Here is a 17,981-nt window from a genome sequence, read left to right as displayed (position 1 = left end):
ATGAAGCCCTGGACGTATGAAAGGGATTTTGAACCAGAACCGGGAGAGTGGAGGACAGGACAGGCTCTGAGCAGCGGGGCCTCACTTGGCAGCTGGTGGATGTGAGCCGGGGGAGGTTCTGTCATCATCATACTGAAGTCCGTCCTGGCTAGTTTCAGGGCTGCTCCAGAGAAGCGGAGCTTTTCGCTGAACCTGTCTTGCCTTCCCTGGGTTTTAGGATGAAACTTCTGTGCAAATATCACAGAAGCATCTTTGATTTGTGGTATGGGTGGGTGGACTTGCTTCCTCATTCTCTCTCTTGCCTGTTTTTTGCAGAACCATATCTTACTTAAGCCTCTGGTTGTGCTTTTCAACAGCACAGTCTACTGCTTGGTTGTCAGAGGCTGTAAATCCCCTGAGCGAAAAAGCTTTTTGAGAGACATTTCATAAGCATTTCATAAGTGAGCCCCCTTTTTTTCAGTGATATTTTTCAAGCTTTGAACAATAGAATCTATGCATTCACATTTGCATATATAAAGGATTGGGAAGCTGCCCATCAGCTGCTGATTTCTGATGAGGGGGGTGCCAGGGGACTTTCCTTTATTTGTGTATTTCAAGTTTTTTTTTTTAAAAGAAATTATTTGCATATGACTTGGATTACCTATACTCTATACACAGAAAAGTATATAAAGTAAAATATGAAGCAAATTGACTTGAATATTTTCATTTAGACCCTGAAAAATCTCTGTGTGTGTGTGTGTGTATGTGTGGTGGGTGGGAGGCCTGCAGGAACGTAGTAAAGGAAAAAGTCTGCTCACATTTGGATTGCCTTAATATAGAGGCTTCACAAAATGCTAATGTATTGACACACCGGCGGTGTGGCTAAGAACTGGAACACACTCACCTGTGAAAGTCTGTCATCCTCTGAGGTGTCCTTACCCCACTGCAGATAGCCGATGTCACTGTGGGTCAGGACGCCGTGTAACATTTCCTGAGACTCTCCTTTCTGACAGCCGTTAAAGACGTGTGGACTTGCTCTCCCAGTTAAAATCATGTTCAAAGTTGCCTAGGTGACATATTTTACAAATATTTACATTTCAGGTAGCATTGACATAAGGATTTAATTTCTCTTTGCTTTTAATTATCATAAAACTACCATTTTTACTGGAAAGAATGCAATCACACAGTGTATAACTCTGGAAAACCATGTCATAAATGTTTGGTAGAGTTGAAAGAGGAGTTTATTGATTCTTTTCTTGAGCCATGCCTCGTAACTCCCCATGTGCCCTTCCTCCCTTGGTATTTCTTTTAAACTTTGGTTTCCATGGTTGTGATTTAAGATGCATGGAGCTAAGATGTTTTTACGGCACTTTTCTTTCAGTTATTAGGGATTCCTGGTGGGTCTTGCCAAGATACTTGCTAATGTTTCTAGAATCTCAGGGATGTCGGGCTCTCAGAGCCCTTACTAGAAAGGGCTGTAATGGAAACTGGAAAGCAGAATCTGGTAACAAACTCAGGGGCATCTTCTTAGTCTTTCAAAGGTAATTTGATCATTCTTCACTTGTGGAGAGAATATGCTTAATTAAAAAAAAAAAAGCCTAATACAAATTCTACAATCAAAAGGCAAAGTCTTCCAACCCACCTGCCCGCACAGGAAGCCTCCCGCATTTGGTTGTAGCAGCTGACTGGTGGAGACGTCTAGGTCCTTCTGAAGCCTGCAGAGCGGGAGGAGCCATCAGCACAATACCAGAAACTATGGCTTCTCCAAGAACTTGCAGCTTCTCCTTCTACTCCCACCCCGCCCCACCCCACCACACACACACAGAGAACAGCAGTAACAGGGGCTCGTCTGGTCACTGCCTTCCTGTGTGCCTGGCATGTTTCCATGTCGCTGGGAAAGCTTCTTGGACTGGGGCTGCAGATGTGATGGGAAAGCTCTAAATGCAGTTGGGGGAAGCCAGTGATAAATGGTGAGACCACACATGTTAGAATCCCTGGGTGTGGGCTGTGTGTGGATGCTGGGCTCAGTAGAGAAACTGTTGGCTCTGAGTGCCGAGGGACTCTTGGCTTAGGGTGGTGACACGTGACCACTCCGGAGAGTGCTGGCCCAAGGCAGAGTTGAACAGACTGTTCCGGGAAACACCAGCTTGGGAGTTAAGCCTCTTTCTTGGCTGCAGCCTCTATAGTTTCATTAGGGACCAGGGGTCAGGATTCTACCCAGGACAATATAATACAAAGGTGGAAAGTGGCTCCTGCTGTTACCCAGGGGGAGTACTCAGTATGTGAGCTGCATGTGTTCTTGAACGAACCTATTACAGGACTGGGAGGTCATGTACTTCTGTGAATAAGACCTAAAGATGTGGTGATATGCAAAAGAAAAGTTTCAGGAACACTGCTTCAAAGCTTGAGATTCATCCTTTCTGGGGCCCTCTGTCTCTCTCTCTCTGACTCTCAAAAGTTTTCTCTTTTTCCAGGGCCCAGAAGAAAAAATCTGCTTCTTCCAAGAAGCACTCCTTGAGTACCCTATCTGTTGGGGCCCCTTCCTTCTCTGGAATCCACTAAGATTCACTGTCTTTGCACCTCATTTGGCACATCAGGTACCACCTGGGACTTGCCAAGTCTCTCTGTATGTACCCTTGGCTTTCCCAGACTGGAACCTGCAGGAGGCCAGGGCCATGTCTTCTTTTATTTGTATTTCCCACAGTGCCAAGACAGGGCTTTGCCTATCATAGTGATAAAATAAATATTTGTGGATATATATTTTATTGTGCATAGAGATAACAAAATATTCTCATTTATGAAAATTGTACAAATAAGCTTGGTTGTTGTCCCAATATTTATAACCACAAGAAGAAGGAACCTACTACTGTGCTAAAAAAGTAGATTTAAACTCTTCTAGTGACATCCACTCTCCCATTAATACAGGCCAAACCAACTACAGGAAAGGACGCATCAACAGAAGAACATCCATTGGAAAAAAAAATTGTACTCATGTTTCCAGTAAGGCATGAAAATATTTTCCAACACAAGAGGACATTGTTTATGTGACCCCAGAGCTATAGGAAATCCCTGTGTAAACATTTGTAGAATTTACCTTTCAAATGTTCTGGAGAAGATCAGGCTGTAAAGAAACAAGATGACACCATGGCTTCCTTCCCCTTTGAACTATTTGGAAAACAAAGGAAAAGCATGTTTGCCTAAAAGCAATGCAGCTCTGTGGATTTATGGGCCTGAGTTCAAGGATTTACAGCCTGAGAGATTTTTTTTTTCTAGCTACCAAAAGGGCAGAAGGAGCTCCCTCTGCTTCCCAAGGTCATCTTCACTCTCAAATGCAGCCTCCTTCCTTGCTTCAGGCCTGCCAGTGGCACCACCATTCCCTTGGTTTCCAACCCATCTATCTTTCCACCACTTCTATCATGTGATTCTCTTTAAATCCTGGCCCAGATGTAGTCTGTCTTTTCTCTCCACTTTTCTGGTCCATCCTAGCCCAGGCCATCAGCATTGCTCTGGCCCTTATCCAGCCTCCCTCAGTCAGTGCGTCCCTCCTTGTCACCCCATTATACTCAAGGGGATCAGAGAGGCTTTCTAGAAATAGCTTTGGAGTTCTGCAAACCTAGGTTCAAACCAATGTACTCCAACTTACTTCTTTGAGTTTTAATCTCATCTGCAACTGCAGAATAAAAAAACCCTTTTTCCTTAGGATTGTTGCAAAAGTTGTTAAATAAAAGAATGCACAGTACCTACTTTAGTTCTTAGAACATGCCAGAACCACGGTAAAATTAGTATCTGTTCCGCTCTAAGGCACTTCTCCCTGTCTCTTTTCTTGGCCAGGTTACTTTTCTGCTCCAAGCTTTCCAAAGGTGCCCTGTGAGCTCCAGGATAAAATCCATCCACATTCAGGGCCTCCCATTGGTTGGCCTTATCTTAGCTTAATGTCAATACTCTACCTGCTCAAGATGCCCCTTGGGCTGGCTTTCAGGGTGCTCAAGGTTAAAAAGCCTCTTCTTTACAGGCATTGTATCAGGAAGGCTTCTGCTAAAATGCATGTGCTTTTCTTTTAATTTGTCCCCTTCACTATCTGTGACCTGGCAGGGGCTGGGCCCTCAGGCAGGAGAACAAATTTCAGTGCCACAGGAGCCAGATGGGAACCACCTGAGTAGGTCTGTACTGCAAGGTGTGAGGGAAAGGGGGAGGGGTGGGGTCTGAGGCATAGGAGGGCACTTGTGAGTTTCCTGTTGCTGCCCTAACAGATTACCAGGGACCTGGGGCTTAAAACAACAGGAATCCATGATGTTACAGCTCTGGAGAGTAGACGTCCAGCCCTGGCATCACTGGGCTTGATTCAAACTGCTGATTGGCCTGTGTTCCCTCTGGAGGCTTTCTGGGAGATCATGTTTCCTAACCCTTATTCCATATCACATAGCCTCTTCTCCCCTGCCGTCCTCTTCCCCTTCTAAGACCCTTATGATTAATTGGGCCCACCAGGAAAATTCATAATAATCTCCCCATCTGAGATCTTGAACTTAATCATATCTGCAGAGACCTTTTTACCAGTTAGGTGATGTCATTCAGTCTATCACCACTTGTCTAATGGGAATCACCGTCCCTTAGCTCAGCTAATTGAGGACATGCAACAATATAGGCATAGTACAGCCAGATTTTCTGATTTTGCTGGGGAAAGCTAAGCATTTAGATTTTTATGTGGAATTTTCTGATTATTTTTGATGTTCACTGACGCAAATTTTAAAAAATACAACACCTTGTAAGCTAATACTGTAGATCATATGTGACAGATGTATTGGTTTCCTAGGATTGCTGTACAAATGGCCAGGAATTTGAATGGCTTGAAACAGTAGGAATTTATTCTTTCACAGTTGTGGGGGATAGAAGTCTGAAATTGAGGTGTCAGAGGAGGGCCATGCTCTCTCTGAAGGCCCTAGGGGAGGATCCTCCCTTGCATCTTTGCAAGATGTCAGCAGCCCTGCTTTCCTTCTGGAGACTCTAGGGGAGAGTGTTTCCTTGCCCTTTCCAGCTTCTAGCAGCCTGGCCCACATTCCTTGGTTCATGGCCCCCACCTTCCACCTTCAAAGCCAGCAACAGTGGGTGACACTCTTCTCATATCACATCACTCTTCCCTTCTCTTCTGCCTTCCTTATCCGCAGTTAAGGACCCTTCACATTACATTGGGCCCATCTGGGTAATCCAGGATAATCTCCCTATTTTAGAGTCAGCTGATTAGCAACCTAAATTTCCCCTTGCCATGTAACAAAACATTCATGGGTTCTAGGGGGCAGGGTATGGACATCTTTCGTCTTTCATCATCAAATTTCTTTCTCCACAGAGGAGTCTTAAAAAAGCACCTTCCATTTCCCACCATCACTGTCCCTGACTTTGCCTCCTTCCCATGCAGCGGGTGGGGAAGATTTCATTGCAGGGGAGGGCGTCGTGTGGAAGGTGCTGATAGAAGAGCTGAAAGGGGGCCACCTTTTTTAGACTGGAAGTCATTTTTCTGAGCCAGTGTGCACGGCCATTTTGGCAATTCAGCCTACCATTTTTGTGTTTTATCCCTTAGATCAGACAAGACTGGCATAACACTTTCTCTATCACAAAAGCAATCTTGCCATATATGCCCTCTATAGTATTATTCTCTGGGTTTGATTAGCCAGGGAGGAAGAGGCATTTGTGAGTGGGCCTGTGTGTGATCTGGCTCCTTTCTAGATTGTGGGGAGGGAGAGGCGGGCTTCTCTTTCTCTCATTCCGCCCTCTCTTAGTCCCCAAAATGACCTGGTTTTCTTAACAAGCATCATTAGAAATACACTTTATAAAAGGAAGAAGATTCCTGTAAGATCAGTTCAACATAAAGGAATCATCTCAACACTTGAACACTTACACATTGTAAATGATCATAGATGAATTTCTCAGTGGCTTCTTTCTCTACAAGTTCAAACAGCTGGAGCTATAAATCAGGCACAGAAGATAAAAACGGAAAGGAGGATGAAAGTGACATCTAGAAGATGTCAACTCACTGTCATTACCTCAAAGGAGTCCTTTGTTTCATTGCAAAATCACATTGTTAAAAACCGACATATTATCTTGCACAAGGCCGTGTAAAACCTGCACGGTAAAGTTGGGTGGCCGTTGGCCTCACTTCCACTTTCCTCAGTTTTAAACCAATACGATAGCTTGGGTAGTAAAACCATAAACAGAATTTTTTTCCTAATAGGTAGAATTTAGCTATGTTTAAAAGAATGGTTATGGAAATGGCAGTTTATGATGATTTCAGGTATGCATATTCTTTTTTAAAAATTTTTTTTTGTTGAAATATAGAGGATGTACAATGTCATTAACTTCCAGGTATACAATATAGTGATTTATAATTTTTAAACGTAACACTCCTTCTATAGTTATTACAAAATATTAGTTATATTTCCTATGTTGTGTAATATATCCTTGTAGCTTATTTTATACATAATAGTTTGTATCTCTTAATCCCCTACCCCTGTATTCCCCCTCCTTCCCTCTCCCCACCGGTAACCACTAGTTTGTTCTCTGTATCTGTGAGTCTGCTGCTTTTTTGTTGGGTATTGGATATTCTTGATCGTGAATTCTGGAAGGAGAAATTTACAGCAGGCATCTTCATTTTGGCTGCTTGGATTACTTATGCCCTTGATCCTGGCCTCTTTGGCAGGTGCCTTTGGCCACATCAGACACATCACGAAGGTCCGCCCGGGGGCACCAGTGGGGCTTCTACTTCCACAGTGAGTCCAGTACTCACCCAGGCCTAATGGCCCTTTATCTGGCAGGACAGGCAGGGGTCCACTCACCCGTTCAGTGAAGCCATCCCCAGAGTAGTCAGGAGTCAGGGCGACATAAGTCTCCTCAGTGACAAGGCAGACGGTGGCTTTCTGAGCTGCTCCTGCCGCCCACAGGACATCGGCGAGCGCGGCAGCCAGGGCGTGCTCCTGTTCCTGCTTGCTTATTGCACACAAACTACAGCGCAGAAGGAAGGTAGGAGCGCACTACAGTGAACGTGACCGGGGCCAGGCCTCCACTTTCATGGACCTTCTGAGTGCAGCATGGGTCTGTTTGGTTCTTTCGTCAACCTACACAGTGAGGATGTCAGGGAGCGCCCCGTCCTCTCTGCTGGCACTGGAACTGGTCCTCACCCAGCATGTCTTTCCCCTGGGTTCTCGGCCCACCTCACGCTGTGCATTACCATCCCCACTGAATCCAGACACTGTCCTCTTTCCTGAACTCCAGCAGGGCTCTGCCCAAACTCCTTAACCCAACAACACAGGCCCTTCCCAAGCACAACTCCAGACAATCAGGTTTCCATTTTGCAGACCATCTGCCCCAGAGGGACCCGTCCCCTGAACATATTTTCCGCATTCCACCCCCATGCTTTTAGTCTTGCACTTGTCTGTCTTTATTATGCATGTCATGTCCATCCTTTCTGCCGATCACACCCCGCGCATCATTTGAGGCCTCCCTCAGGTTCCCCTTAGTCACCTGCAGCTTATACTCACCCGGCACTCACTATGCCCAGCATCGTTGTAAGCGCCTAACACACAGCACCTCATTTAATCCACAGCAACCTTTGCAGTGGGTACTAGTGTTGCTCCCGTTTTAGCAGTGAGGAAAGTAAGAGAGGTTGAGTAATTTGCCCCTGGTCACTCACCCTTGGAGTGCTAGAGCAGGGGTTTGAATGCAGACAGTCTGCCTCCTGACTGTTCTTAACCCCTAGATCCCACTGAATAATCCCTGGTGGTCAGACTTCCCCACAAATGGGAGCCAATCTTCACATCACAGACCTCTCCTAGGCTCATTTTCTAAGTGTTTCACATTGACAACTGTTGTCATGAGACACATGATAGAGGTTAATGAACTCAGCAATGACTTACAGACTCCACCTAGCTCTGCGGTGGTACAGAGATGAGTAATGAGAGCCTCCTACTCCAAAACCCTAGTACAAGGTAGGATGAGACTAAAACAAAGTGCTGTGAGACCACAGATGAAGGAGAGAGAGCTTGTGACCTGGAAGGTTCAGGAAGGCTTCATGGAGCAGGTGGATAGTAGCAGTGACTTATTGCTGTTGATTTAGTACTTGCCATGTGCCAGCTACTGTGCTGAATGCTTCATATTTGTGTGGCAAGTGTTGTGTCTGTTCCATCTAGGTTCCCTGGGACCCCTTTTCCCCAGTTGGTGGACATGTCCTACCTCTGCCTTACGTCCTGCTGCTAGTGGCTCCGACTTTTCCACTTTCTCCGAAAAACTGGAGCCACGTTACCTGGAAGTGACTGGGAGTTATTCCCATAGGATGGCCCACAGCGGATGCCTGACTGGGGTGGGAGGTGAAAAGGCCCCGCCCTCTTATCTGCAGCTGGGGCAAGTACCCCCAGAGGTCCTATGGACCAGGCCGAGACTAGACATCACAGGCAACCACATTCTTCCTTCCTAGCCTGCTTCCCTCTCTCTCTTACAGGTTTCTCCTGAGGGCATTCATTCCCTTAATAAATCACTTGCATAAAGAATTCCCATCTCTGGCTCTGCTCCTAAAGGAACCCGGGAATTCGTGATCTTAGAATAGATTAGACACTTAGTTTCTGTTTTGGGTGAGAACTTATCCTGCCTGAGGGAGGTAGATGCCTTTTAATTATCTGTTTCCTCTAATATCGAGCATAGAGCCTTGTGCATTGAGGGGTATGTTAACTTCCAAGGACAAAATAATTTGAGCTGATTTTTTAAATAGGAAGCTACCACTGTACTTTGTCAGCCTCATTAAATAGGAGGATGACTCCTTCTTACCTGAGCAAGTTACTGTCTTTTCCCTTCCTTGTAAACAACAAGTACCTAATGATGGATCCTTGTATGGCCATCTGAATGCTACGGGCACCTCCCTGGAATGGAGAGGGTGAACAGTGAGGCGTGACAATTGTAGTGGGACCCTCAGGACCCATATTACCAAAGAGAACTCTTGGAAATGGGTGTCATTATTTATTCTTCTCTGCAGCCTTTTCCCTGTGGGATACAGCCTCCCCAAGGCTGGGTGAGGGACCCCGTACTCTACATGGGTCTCCTTCCCCGTGGGCTGGGGCTGGGGGTCATGACCAGGCCAGAATTAGCAATTACTAGCTTCTTGGTGGAGCCTTGTAGATGGGCACCCGGGGAAATCTGTCATCCTCTACCCTACCCTCCCTGGGCCCCGGCCTCACATCCCACTTTTAGATTTGCAGGAGGTAAGGAACTAGTTGGCTGGCTCTTGACATTCTGTGTGACTGGTGATCAGTGCTATGAATGATTGAGATTTTAGACAAATGAGAAGGAAATTCCTAGATCTCTTCCTGCTCCTAAATTCTTAGGGATGCTTAGGACTTGGAGAGAATAACCAGGAAAACCCAGAATTTGGAAGAGGGTGGAGAGGAGTTCGAGACTTTGTTACATCCTAGATAGTATGCTATAATTATAAATAGCCCATTACCGTTTAAGATTAAATTTTAAAGATGTTTCCACATGTGATTATAATGAAAACATGCATTCATAGGGGGAGGATGGAAGGAAACAGAGAGTGTGGGGTGAGGATTTTAAAAAATTATCACTTGCTATTACCTTTCCCACTTCCAAAGCGAAAGCCAGGTCAGAAAAAGGATCATGAAACCTGAAATAGGCCTTTGTCCAGTCACAGCTGAAAACCTGGACTGTGTTTCCAAAGAGGCTCTGGCGCAGTTTCTGAAAAGAGGGGAAATAAATGGTTCAGACAAAGATAAATCTTCCTAGACACAGTCTTCATCAAACAGCTTTAAGCAAGGTGGTGAGCTCCTGGAGGTGGGCCTGTCCCCTTCCTCGGGCCAGGTTTGCATATTACTCTGTCCCCAGTTATAACCATCCAGTCCTGTGCAAGAGATTCGCATCAGGTTCTCTTAGGACATTGTATCCTGAAGGCTCAGAGTGTCAACCCTGCACCCTGTTGTCCCCATCTGGGTTTTGTCCCCGTGTCTGTCTCACCTTCCATTGCCATCCCCCTTCCCCGTTCCCCCTGGCCGTCCACGAGGGGCTGCTGCTGTGTCCTTAGGCCTCTCGGCCCTTTGGCCATGACTCTGTCACCTCTATGCTCCCAGCTTTAGGTCTGTCTTTCTTGCTCCAGAAAAAAGGAAGAGGCAGGACTCTGTGACTCTAGCCTGAGTGCCATCGGGGGTGTAAACAATATCAAACAAGCCTCTCTGCCCTTTGCCCTAGAGTCTCTACAGCATGTTGAGATTGGAGAGGATCTTTTAGAAATATCAGGAAACTGGATATAAGCATTTGTAAACCAAACATGTGACAGAAAGGGAATCCCTTTATGATCAGAGACGTAGTAGTGATGGCATGTGCTAGGTCTGTGTGGGGGTACAGATATGGAAAGCGTCTAATACCTCACAACTGTGTACAAGACAGGACTAGAAATGCCAGAAGAAGTGCCATGAGAGAAGAGAGGAAGGAGAGAGAACTTCTGACCGAAGGAGTCAGGAAGTTTTCCTGGAAGAGGTGGCATTTGAACTAGGCTGGCAAATGGCTTCTCGCATTTATTGAGCATTTTCAACACACCAGGCACTGAGCTAAGTGCTTTGTATTCAGTGTGTTAATTTAAGTGTTTGAGGAAATACTGTTACTATCCTCCTTTTACAGGAAAGTGTTTTCCTAAGGAGAAGCAGAGCTGGGAATTGCACCCATTCTAACACCACTCCCCCCGCCTCGTCAACTTTAATCCTGTATGTGCTGCTCTCATTTTTGTGTGCTGATCATCACTGAATTAATATTTCTCATTGGCTTGGGCCACTCTTTTATAATTTCGAAAACATGTATTTATAACACTTATTTGAAAGGACACCTTACATCACGTCCTTAAATGGGAATCAAAATCACTTGTCATACATGATCCAGAAACACACAATGGAAATAAAATGATGTTACTGAATTACGATAGAAACCATTGCCTAGGAAAGCTCGGACTGAGCCCTGCACTCCTTTGAATTGAAAAGAGAGGAAGGAGTGTTAAAGAGGCGTGAACATGTGCTGCCCCTCACCTGCTCTTCCCCCCGGCCTGCCAGAGTGGAGAAGGGGGTAACTTTCCCACGAGGTAACTCAGTGTCATTTAATGTTACTGTCGTATCTCCCAAAGCACCCCATGCTCCAGCACAGGCACACATCCCACACTGGGATAGACCACACAGTGGCCTATTGCCTGTAAAGGAGTGGAGGCTGGACAGAGAGGAAGATCTACAAGCAGACACATACAATACTGGGTATCCAGGGACGGTGAGTAGTTCAGCAGGACTACTCGTGTGTGTGTGTGTGTGTGTGTGTGTGTGTGCGCACGCGCGCGCACGTGCTGGGCCACAGGGCAGAAAGTAAGTGGCAACTAAGACTGGAAAGTCCCTTAGGTCTGATCCTGGAGGCTCTGAATATCACATTCAGGCATTTAGAGCCAGTTGAAGAGTGTGGACAAGAGAAACATGGGACCCAACTGGTCCAGAGCCAGGGTACCTCTTCCCAGCTGTGCACCAAACTGGCTCTAATGGTTTCTGAGAAGGACAGATGAAGGAGAAGCACACATCTGGAACAGTCTTCTCCATGTCAGACCAGGGTCTGATTCTATGGCCGGAGTTTATTTCCCAGCCACCTCTGCTCTCACCCTCAAAAGAAAAAATTGTCTCTACAGAGAAATAGAGGCAGGAGTATTTCAGAGTGAGTCAGAGCCCAGAATTGCACTTAAAAAATGATCTGTCCTGGGTCTATCAAGGAGAGGGAGCAGAAGGCACAAAGACTGCTCTTGGAAGACACAGACTCGGTGTGCACATAACCACAGGGGGCCACCAGCCCAGGACATCCCCAGCAGAGATCGAATGTGAATGGATAGTGTTTCCCTGACGTCAAGACTGCACAGCACAGAAGAAAGACTGTTCACTCCCAACTCCAGGGTTGAGAAGCCCCCATTCTGCACCCTACGGACCAGATGAACTGGGGCAGATTGCCAAACCTCTCGAAAACTTTATTTTGGCTCATCCACAAATGGTGATAACCCTCGCTTAGTCCCCATCACAGCTATCACTGAGAGAGAAATATGGAAAAGACTTTGGGAACCGGGAGTCCTGAGCAAATGCAGTGCTATTACCTTTGTGACAACCCAGCCTGTCTGCGCTGGAACATCTCACACCAAATGAAAGGAAGTCCCAGAACAGATGGAAAAAGACCAGAGACTGGCAGAAATAAGGGAGGAGAAGCTGTGTATAATGTGAGAGATTAAGACTGTTGTGACTAAGAAATCTTCGAACTCATCTGCAAGTCAAACCAAACTCCTGTTTCTCTTGCTGGCTGCCACCTCCAACTTAGGGGGCATTGCCTTCAAGATGCACCTCAGGGTAGCCTATAACAGAGGGGCCGCAAGCCTCTCTGGCCAGCGGGACAACAAAGATGACTCATCTTATACCTACGTAATATTGATTTTCATATCGATATAATTTATAGCAGGATGAACCTGACACACAGTCAGTGATACACTGGCTGGTAACTAGACACAAATGGTAAATGGTCCTAATAAACGATGGTAATGATCATTAGTATTTAACACAAGCAAGCACAGTTTGTAGTTGTCTCTCTTCACTTTGTCAGTTTTCCAGGATTTGTAACAAATACCTCTCCTTCCTGATTGCTGTGATGATAATAATGGTGATGACCATTCTCTCTCTCCACCTCTCTCTCTTTCACATACACACATGTACATACACACCCAGGTCCTGGATCATTCTTTTTTTTTTAATTTTAATTTTTAAATTTTAATTAAAAATTTTTTGGAGAGGGAGGTAATTAGGTTTATTTGTTTATTTGTTTTTTTTAATGGAGGTACTGGGGGATTGAACCAAGGACCTCAGGCATGCTAAGCATGTCACCCCCAAAAGGTAAAGACCTGTGTTTTTGTCACACCCGAAAAATAAGTTTACAGTTGGGACATGGTACGTTGTGTATGAAAAGATTTTAAAGTATTTATTTATAAAGAAAGGAAAAGTACACCCCCAAGAACAGGAGGTGGGCTGATCCCAGAGAGGAAAAGTGGTGGTTTTTGTCTCCCCTTTCACTTACACCCTCCCTTAGAGGTGGTCTTTTGATTGACAGCTCTTGTCCCTGGAATGCTTAGTCATGTTTGGCCCCTTTGCGCATGTCCTTACCCATGGTGTATGCAGAAAAACCCATGGCTGGGTGGGGACCTAAACTGCAATGTTAATTATCATACAATGAACAATGGGTCATGTCTGGTTAAGTTGTGGCTGTCAGGTTCTAACCGGTTTCTTCGTGGTACTCATTTAGAAGAAGTAAAGACCCTTTGTGCTGGAGGCAGGTATAATGTCATCTCCCAGACCATCCTCCCTCTTTTCCACCTATCTGCCCAGTGCTCCCACTTATCTAGCCACCTAATAGGCATGGACTCTCACACTGAGCTATACCCTCCCCCCAGGTCCTGGGTCATTCTTCCCAGCAAGTTTAATTTCCTTACCCTGACTGCCTTGTCCCTTGTCCCTGGGCTTAGAGTTTCCTTGTGACCCCTGCACCTCCCCGCCCCATCCAGTCCTCTCTCACATGCTCTCTCCCCGCCAACCAGAGGTAGAATAATTCTCTTTGAAGCTCCTTCCCCACATCTTTTCCTGCTTAGAAATGACTGGACCATCATGGAATCAGAGATGTGAGAATTAGTGAGGCCTGAGAAGAGATTTCTCTCCTAGCCCATCAGGTAGAGCGGCCGTCTCTTGGCTCGATCATGTTCAGATTTCTCAGAATCTGGTACAGTATCTGATACACAGTAGGCCTGCAAGAAGTATTTGTTGAATTTTAAAAAAATCTAATTCAGCCCCTTCATTTTACAGTTCAAGGACTTGATACGTATTCAGTAAATGGTAGTGCCGGGACCCAAAAGCAAGCCATTCAGCAGGTCCCCGCAGGAAACAGATGGCACTCAAGTCAGGATAATTCACTGGAGGAAAGTTTAATTCAGGGACTATTTACAAGGATATGGGCTGCATGTGGCTACTGCAGGGTCCCAGGGCTAGCGAGAGTGAGAAGTCGTAGCATCCGGTGGACCTGGGGAGCCAGGGGAAGGAGAGAGAGGCCTGGGGCGAGGACTGCCATCCAGGGAGACGATTCGGGCAGCTTTGCACCACCTGACTTCATTCCCTTCCTTCCCTCCAGTCTCCCTCCGGGGCTCCCACTGGTCAAACACAACAGGGAGTCAGAGGAGGGAGCCCTGTTGTTGGAGGGACCACAAGTCAGTCTGCCGGGCAGAAAGCTGGGTGGAGAGGGTAGCAAGTGCTTTTGCAGGGGCACTCGGGTGATACCCACTACCTCGTACAGAGATGCCTTTCTCGGGGATTGTCCAGAGGCAATGAATTAATTAATTAAACGTCCACCGAGGCCCATCTGTCAGTCAGACCCTACGCTGGGGGCACCAGGCCATACTTCCTGCTCCCTTAAAGCCACCCCGCTGCCTGCTATCCTCTATTAGAGCTTCGTTCACCTGGGTGTCCCCCAGAGTACTTTGATCTCCCAGTATTGCAGTTCTAATGTGATCCTACTGGGTTGTACTGCAACTATACTGGAGGTTTGTTTATTGGCTGCTGATAAAAGAGGCTACAGGAATGTGTTCCAGGCTGGGTCCTGGAGAAGGGCCTGGTTGTGGAGGAGGAAGGGGAATTGCCACTGGGGTGAAGAACTGCAGCTGGGGGCGTGGGGCTGTGGGAGAGTCCAAAGGAGGATGCTCACCTTCTCTGCAACCTCCCCTGGGCTGGCAGCCTTGGCCGTCATTCATGACAGCACACACACTGTAAGATGGGAGGCTGTGGTATTAGAAATAGGGCAACCAAAGGTGAGAAACAGGAGAGCTGGGGAGAGCAAAGCGGCATGCGGTGCTTCACCCAACCTCTACTTTCTCAGCAGATTTCAAGCAAAGAATGTGTGCCAATGTCAGAAAATCCCACGCATCCCAGTCTCAAATGGAGGTGGGAAATGAAAACAGTAGAATGCAACAAAAGGCATTCTCATATGAGTATTAGGATCTGATCGCTCCAGGCGGCTACACTGCCCAGATGTCAGTTAGAATTGGTCAAGCTTCTAAACCACCTCCCTGAACATACGGATTCAGAATCCCAAGGCTGATCATCTTAAAATCCCAGGGTGTGTTTAATTAATGCTACTGCTATTTAAAAGACACACTATCATCTGGTTTTCTCAAAATGGGAATACACCCAAATTAGTTTTTTTAAAAAGAAAAATCAATTCTGTCTACTTCTGGGACTTCCTTAACACTCTATCAAGTCTGATTCTTTTGTCTTCCAGCCTTTTCCGAAGGGAGAGGATTACCCTGGAAAGTCACTAAGGTGGTCAACAGTGGCCTCACATCTGTGTTTGCAGACAAGTGAGAGAATTCAGACCCAGACTCTCCTGCCTCCACAATATAGAGTGAAACTAGAAGACTTTGGAAACACTGGTGAGTGCTTTCTCCTCCCCTATTTTTAAAATGTGTAATGGTGTTTTTGAAAATAGATTGTTCATTCACATGGTTCAAAATCCAAAGGGCACAAAAAGCTATGTTGAGAAGACTCCTTCCCACCCAGGTCTCTTGCCCCTGCCCCTCCCCTCACTGTGACAGCTTAGGACGTCTTCTGGAATTTCTGCATGCATGCACAGGCAAATACAGTACCAATGTGGAATCACAGTTTTCTCTATTTTTCATAAAAAAGGTAGCCTATTTCCTGGTATGTGCATATTTTAAAATGACATTCTCCATAGAAATTCATTTGTGACCAGTAATACTTTTTAACTAAAGATTGTTCATTAAAAATCATATCCTGCACGGTAAAATGCAGATGTAGTTGGCCCTCTATACCTGTGGATACGGACGGCTGGTGGTACTAGGCCATTTTATATAAGAGAATTGAGCCTTGGTAGATTTTGATTTCCACTGGGGTTTCCTGAAACCAATCCCCTGTGGATATTGAGGGATGATTGTAGTCACCCTAACTTCTGTTTCTGTAGCGCAGTGTAGGCAGATCAGCCTGAGAGTAGAGGCTCTAACAGGACTATTCATTAGCTGTCTCCGTTACCCAAAAGGAGAGCGATGACACGGTATGTAAGACACAAGTTAAGGCACCGTGCAGGGTACAATGCAGCAGCTCGTGAGAGCCCTGCCGACCTGTCTTCCTGTAACATCTGGCATTTGAGCAAAAGAGGGAAGGTAGATTGAGGCAGAAAGTTCTGTGATGATGAGAAAGAGCAAGTGAGCCTCCCAGCACATCTGAATTGCAACCGTGACCGGGGAGAGAGTTGCTCCGCGAGGCCTGTGAGGCTCTGCGTGAAGTATGAGGGCTGTAATCCCTATATGTGATGGAGTCCCACCTGGGGAGCCCAAAGAATGCTGTACTGAGGGTTGCAAATACCACAGTCAGAGCCAGTCTGGCCTCTGAGCTAGAAAAGCAGATGGAGACTGTGAGGTTTTCCCGGAAGGAGGTCCAGACCCCACCCTTCATCTCCCCAGGGACCCTGTGTGCCGGGCGCAGACCGCAGGATTTCACATCCCCGGCGGGCCTGACTGCAGGCTGAGCCCAGGTGCCCAGGCTGGTCCTGGGTGGTTTCTGCAAGCAGCCCCATGAGTAGGGCAGCACGTCCTCAGGAAGGAAGTGCTTCTTCCAACTTTTGTTCTTACGGCCTTGAGTAGAGGTCTCTGCCTAAGGCTCTAGAATGGGGGGATGGGGTGAACGTGGGGAAATTGTTCTGAGAAGCTCTGATTTTTCACTACGATTGAAAGGGCTGTGTTGGAAGACAATCCAATTGTAAGGATCTCTCAGCCTAGCTGGTACTTTTTCGCTGGCTCAGCTTCCTTGGTTCCCAGTCCCACCTCTTTGACCATGACAGCTGGTCCTTTGGATGTTTGCCAAGGCATTGCCCCCAGGCCAGGTCAAGTTTCAAACTGAGGAAGTGGGCCCTGGGAACAGGACCTTCCAGATCCACTTGGATTCTCACATATCATGTTCTTTTCAAATCTGCATATTAGTTGGCAGCCCCAGAAAACATTTCTTTCTTGAGATCATCTCTTTGCCCCAGGACTGGGCCTGGCACAGCTCCCCCAACCTCTCTCCCTCCCGCCCACACAGGATGGAGTCCTGTGTCCACGTCTACTTGGTCTTACACTCCCTGTCTGCCTGTCGACCTTTTATGGTGAATGATTTCAATTTAACTCCCTCTCTCTCTCAAATTTAACTGTCAAACTGAAGAAGCAAATAGAGACTCTCAGAGTTTGGGAAGAAATGACTGTAGTATCGCCCGTGTCCTTGAAAAATACCATCAATAAGTCATTTTAATTATATTCTCCTTTTACCAGTAACAATCGTCTGTGGTCTTATCTTCCATAATACTCTCACATGACAGCAGATAAGATTCCCCAGCCTTGTTGTTTGGGGAAGATTACGTTTCGTTTCATGTTTAATTGACAAGCTATACTTACCGTGGCCATTGCTTGGGAGATAGGAAGGCCGCCCGATTTTGAAGAGATGATGGAGGGTTTGGGAATAGAACAAAGGCTACTTGATGGCAAATGTCCTTGTCCTTTTGGCTGAGGTAGTCCTGTTCCGCCTTCGGTTTCACCGGCAGATATATGGCTGCCTTCCTGATGTTGTGTAAAATGCCACCACCGAAAAACAAAGCCAACAGACCTGGTGATGACCTTTTTTTCTCTTTTCTCTCTGAATTATCAGTGTTCAGAAAATGTTGCCTCCCTTTTAAAGATGTCTGAAAATTGTCATAAATAGCAATAAAAGAGGCAAAAGAATCCCAGGGTCTGTGTCAAAGGGGTATGTGACTCGGAGAGGTTCACTGTAGCTATGGAAACATAATTAATGCTATCAAGACCTTGACTTGAAATTATGTTTATAGAAGAATGTAAATGTCACTGTCTCTTGTTTTGAGAAGACAACATTTTATAAACA

At 46.2% G+C, this 17,981-nt stretch overlaps 1 protein-coding gene across 2 annotated transcripts in view; it reads right to left on the bottom strand.

Annotated features, from left to right (window-relative positions):
- MINDY4B (MINDY family member 4B) overlaps positions 1 to 17,662 on the bottom strand; it is a 28,565-nt gene extending 10,903 nt beyond the window's left edge. The window contains exons 1-8 of one of the 2 annotated variants that reach the window (XM_032486439.1): positions 17,501 to 17,662; positions 9,586 to 9,705; positions 8,785 to 8,876; positions 6,804 to 6,969; positions 5,870 to 5,935; positions 3,074 to 3,144; positions 1,622 to 1,694; positions 884 to 1,045 (exon numbers count right to left, since the gene is read on the bottom strand). In XM_032486439.1, coding sequence (XP_032342330.1) covers positions 884 to 1,045; positions 1,622 to 1,694; positions 3,074 to 3,144; positions 5,870 to 5,935; positions 6,804 to 6,969; positions 8,785 to 8,876; positions 9,586 to 9,705; positions 17,501 to 17,509 — 759 coding nt within the window. In that variant the 5' untranslated portion in view covers positions 17,510 to 17,662. Of the gene's footprint in view, positions 1 to 883; positions 1,046 to 1,621; positions 1,769 to 3,073; positions 3,145 to 5,869; positions 5,936 to 6,803; positions 6,970 to 8,784; positions 8,877 to 9,585; positions 9,706 to 17,500 lie in introns of those variants that run through there. The other variant, XR_004322431.1, reaches the window with a different exon arrangement.
- Between the last annotated feature and the right edge of the window lie 319 nt (positions 17,663 to 17,981).

This window comes from Camelus ferus, chromosome 1 (assembly GCF_009834535.1).
Source record: "Camelus ferus isolate YT-003-E chromosome 1, BCGSAC_Cfer_1.0, whole genome shotgun sequence".
Lineage (NCBI taxonomy): Eukaryota > Metazoa > Chordata > Mammalia > Artiodactyla > Camelidae > Camelus > Camelus ferus.
Note: the sequence above shows the minus strand (reverse complement) of the source record. Positions and strands in the feature narration are given on the sequence as shown.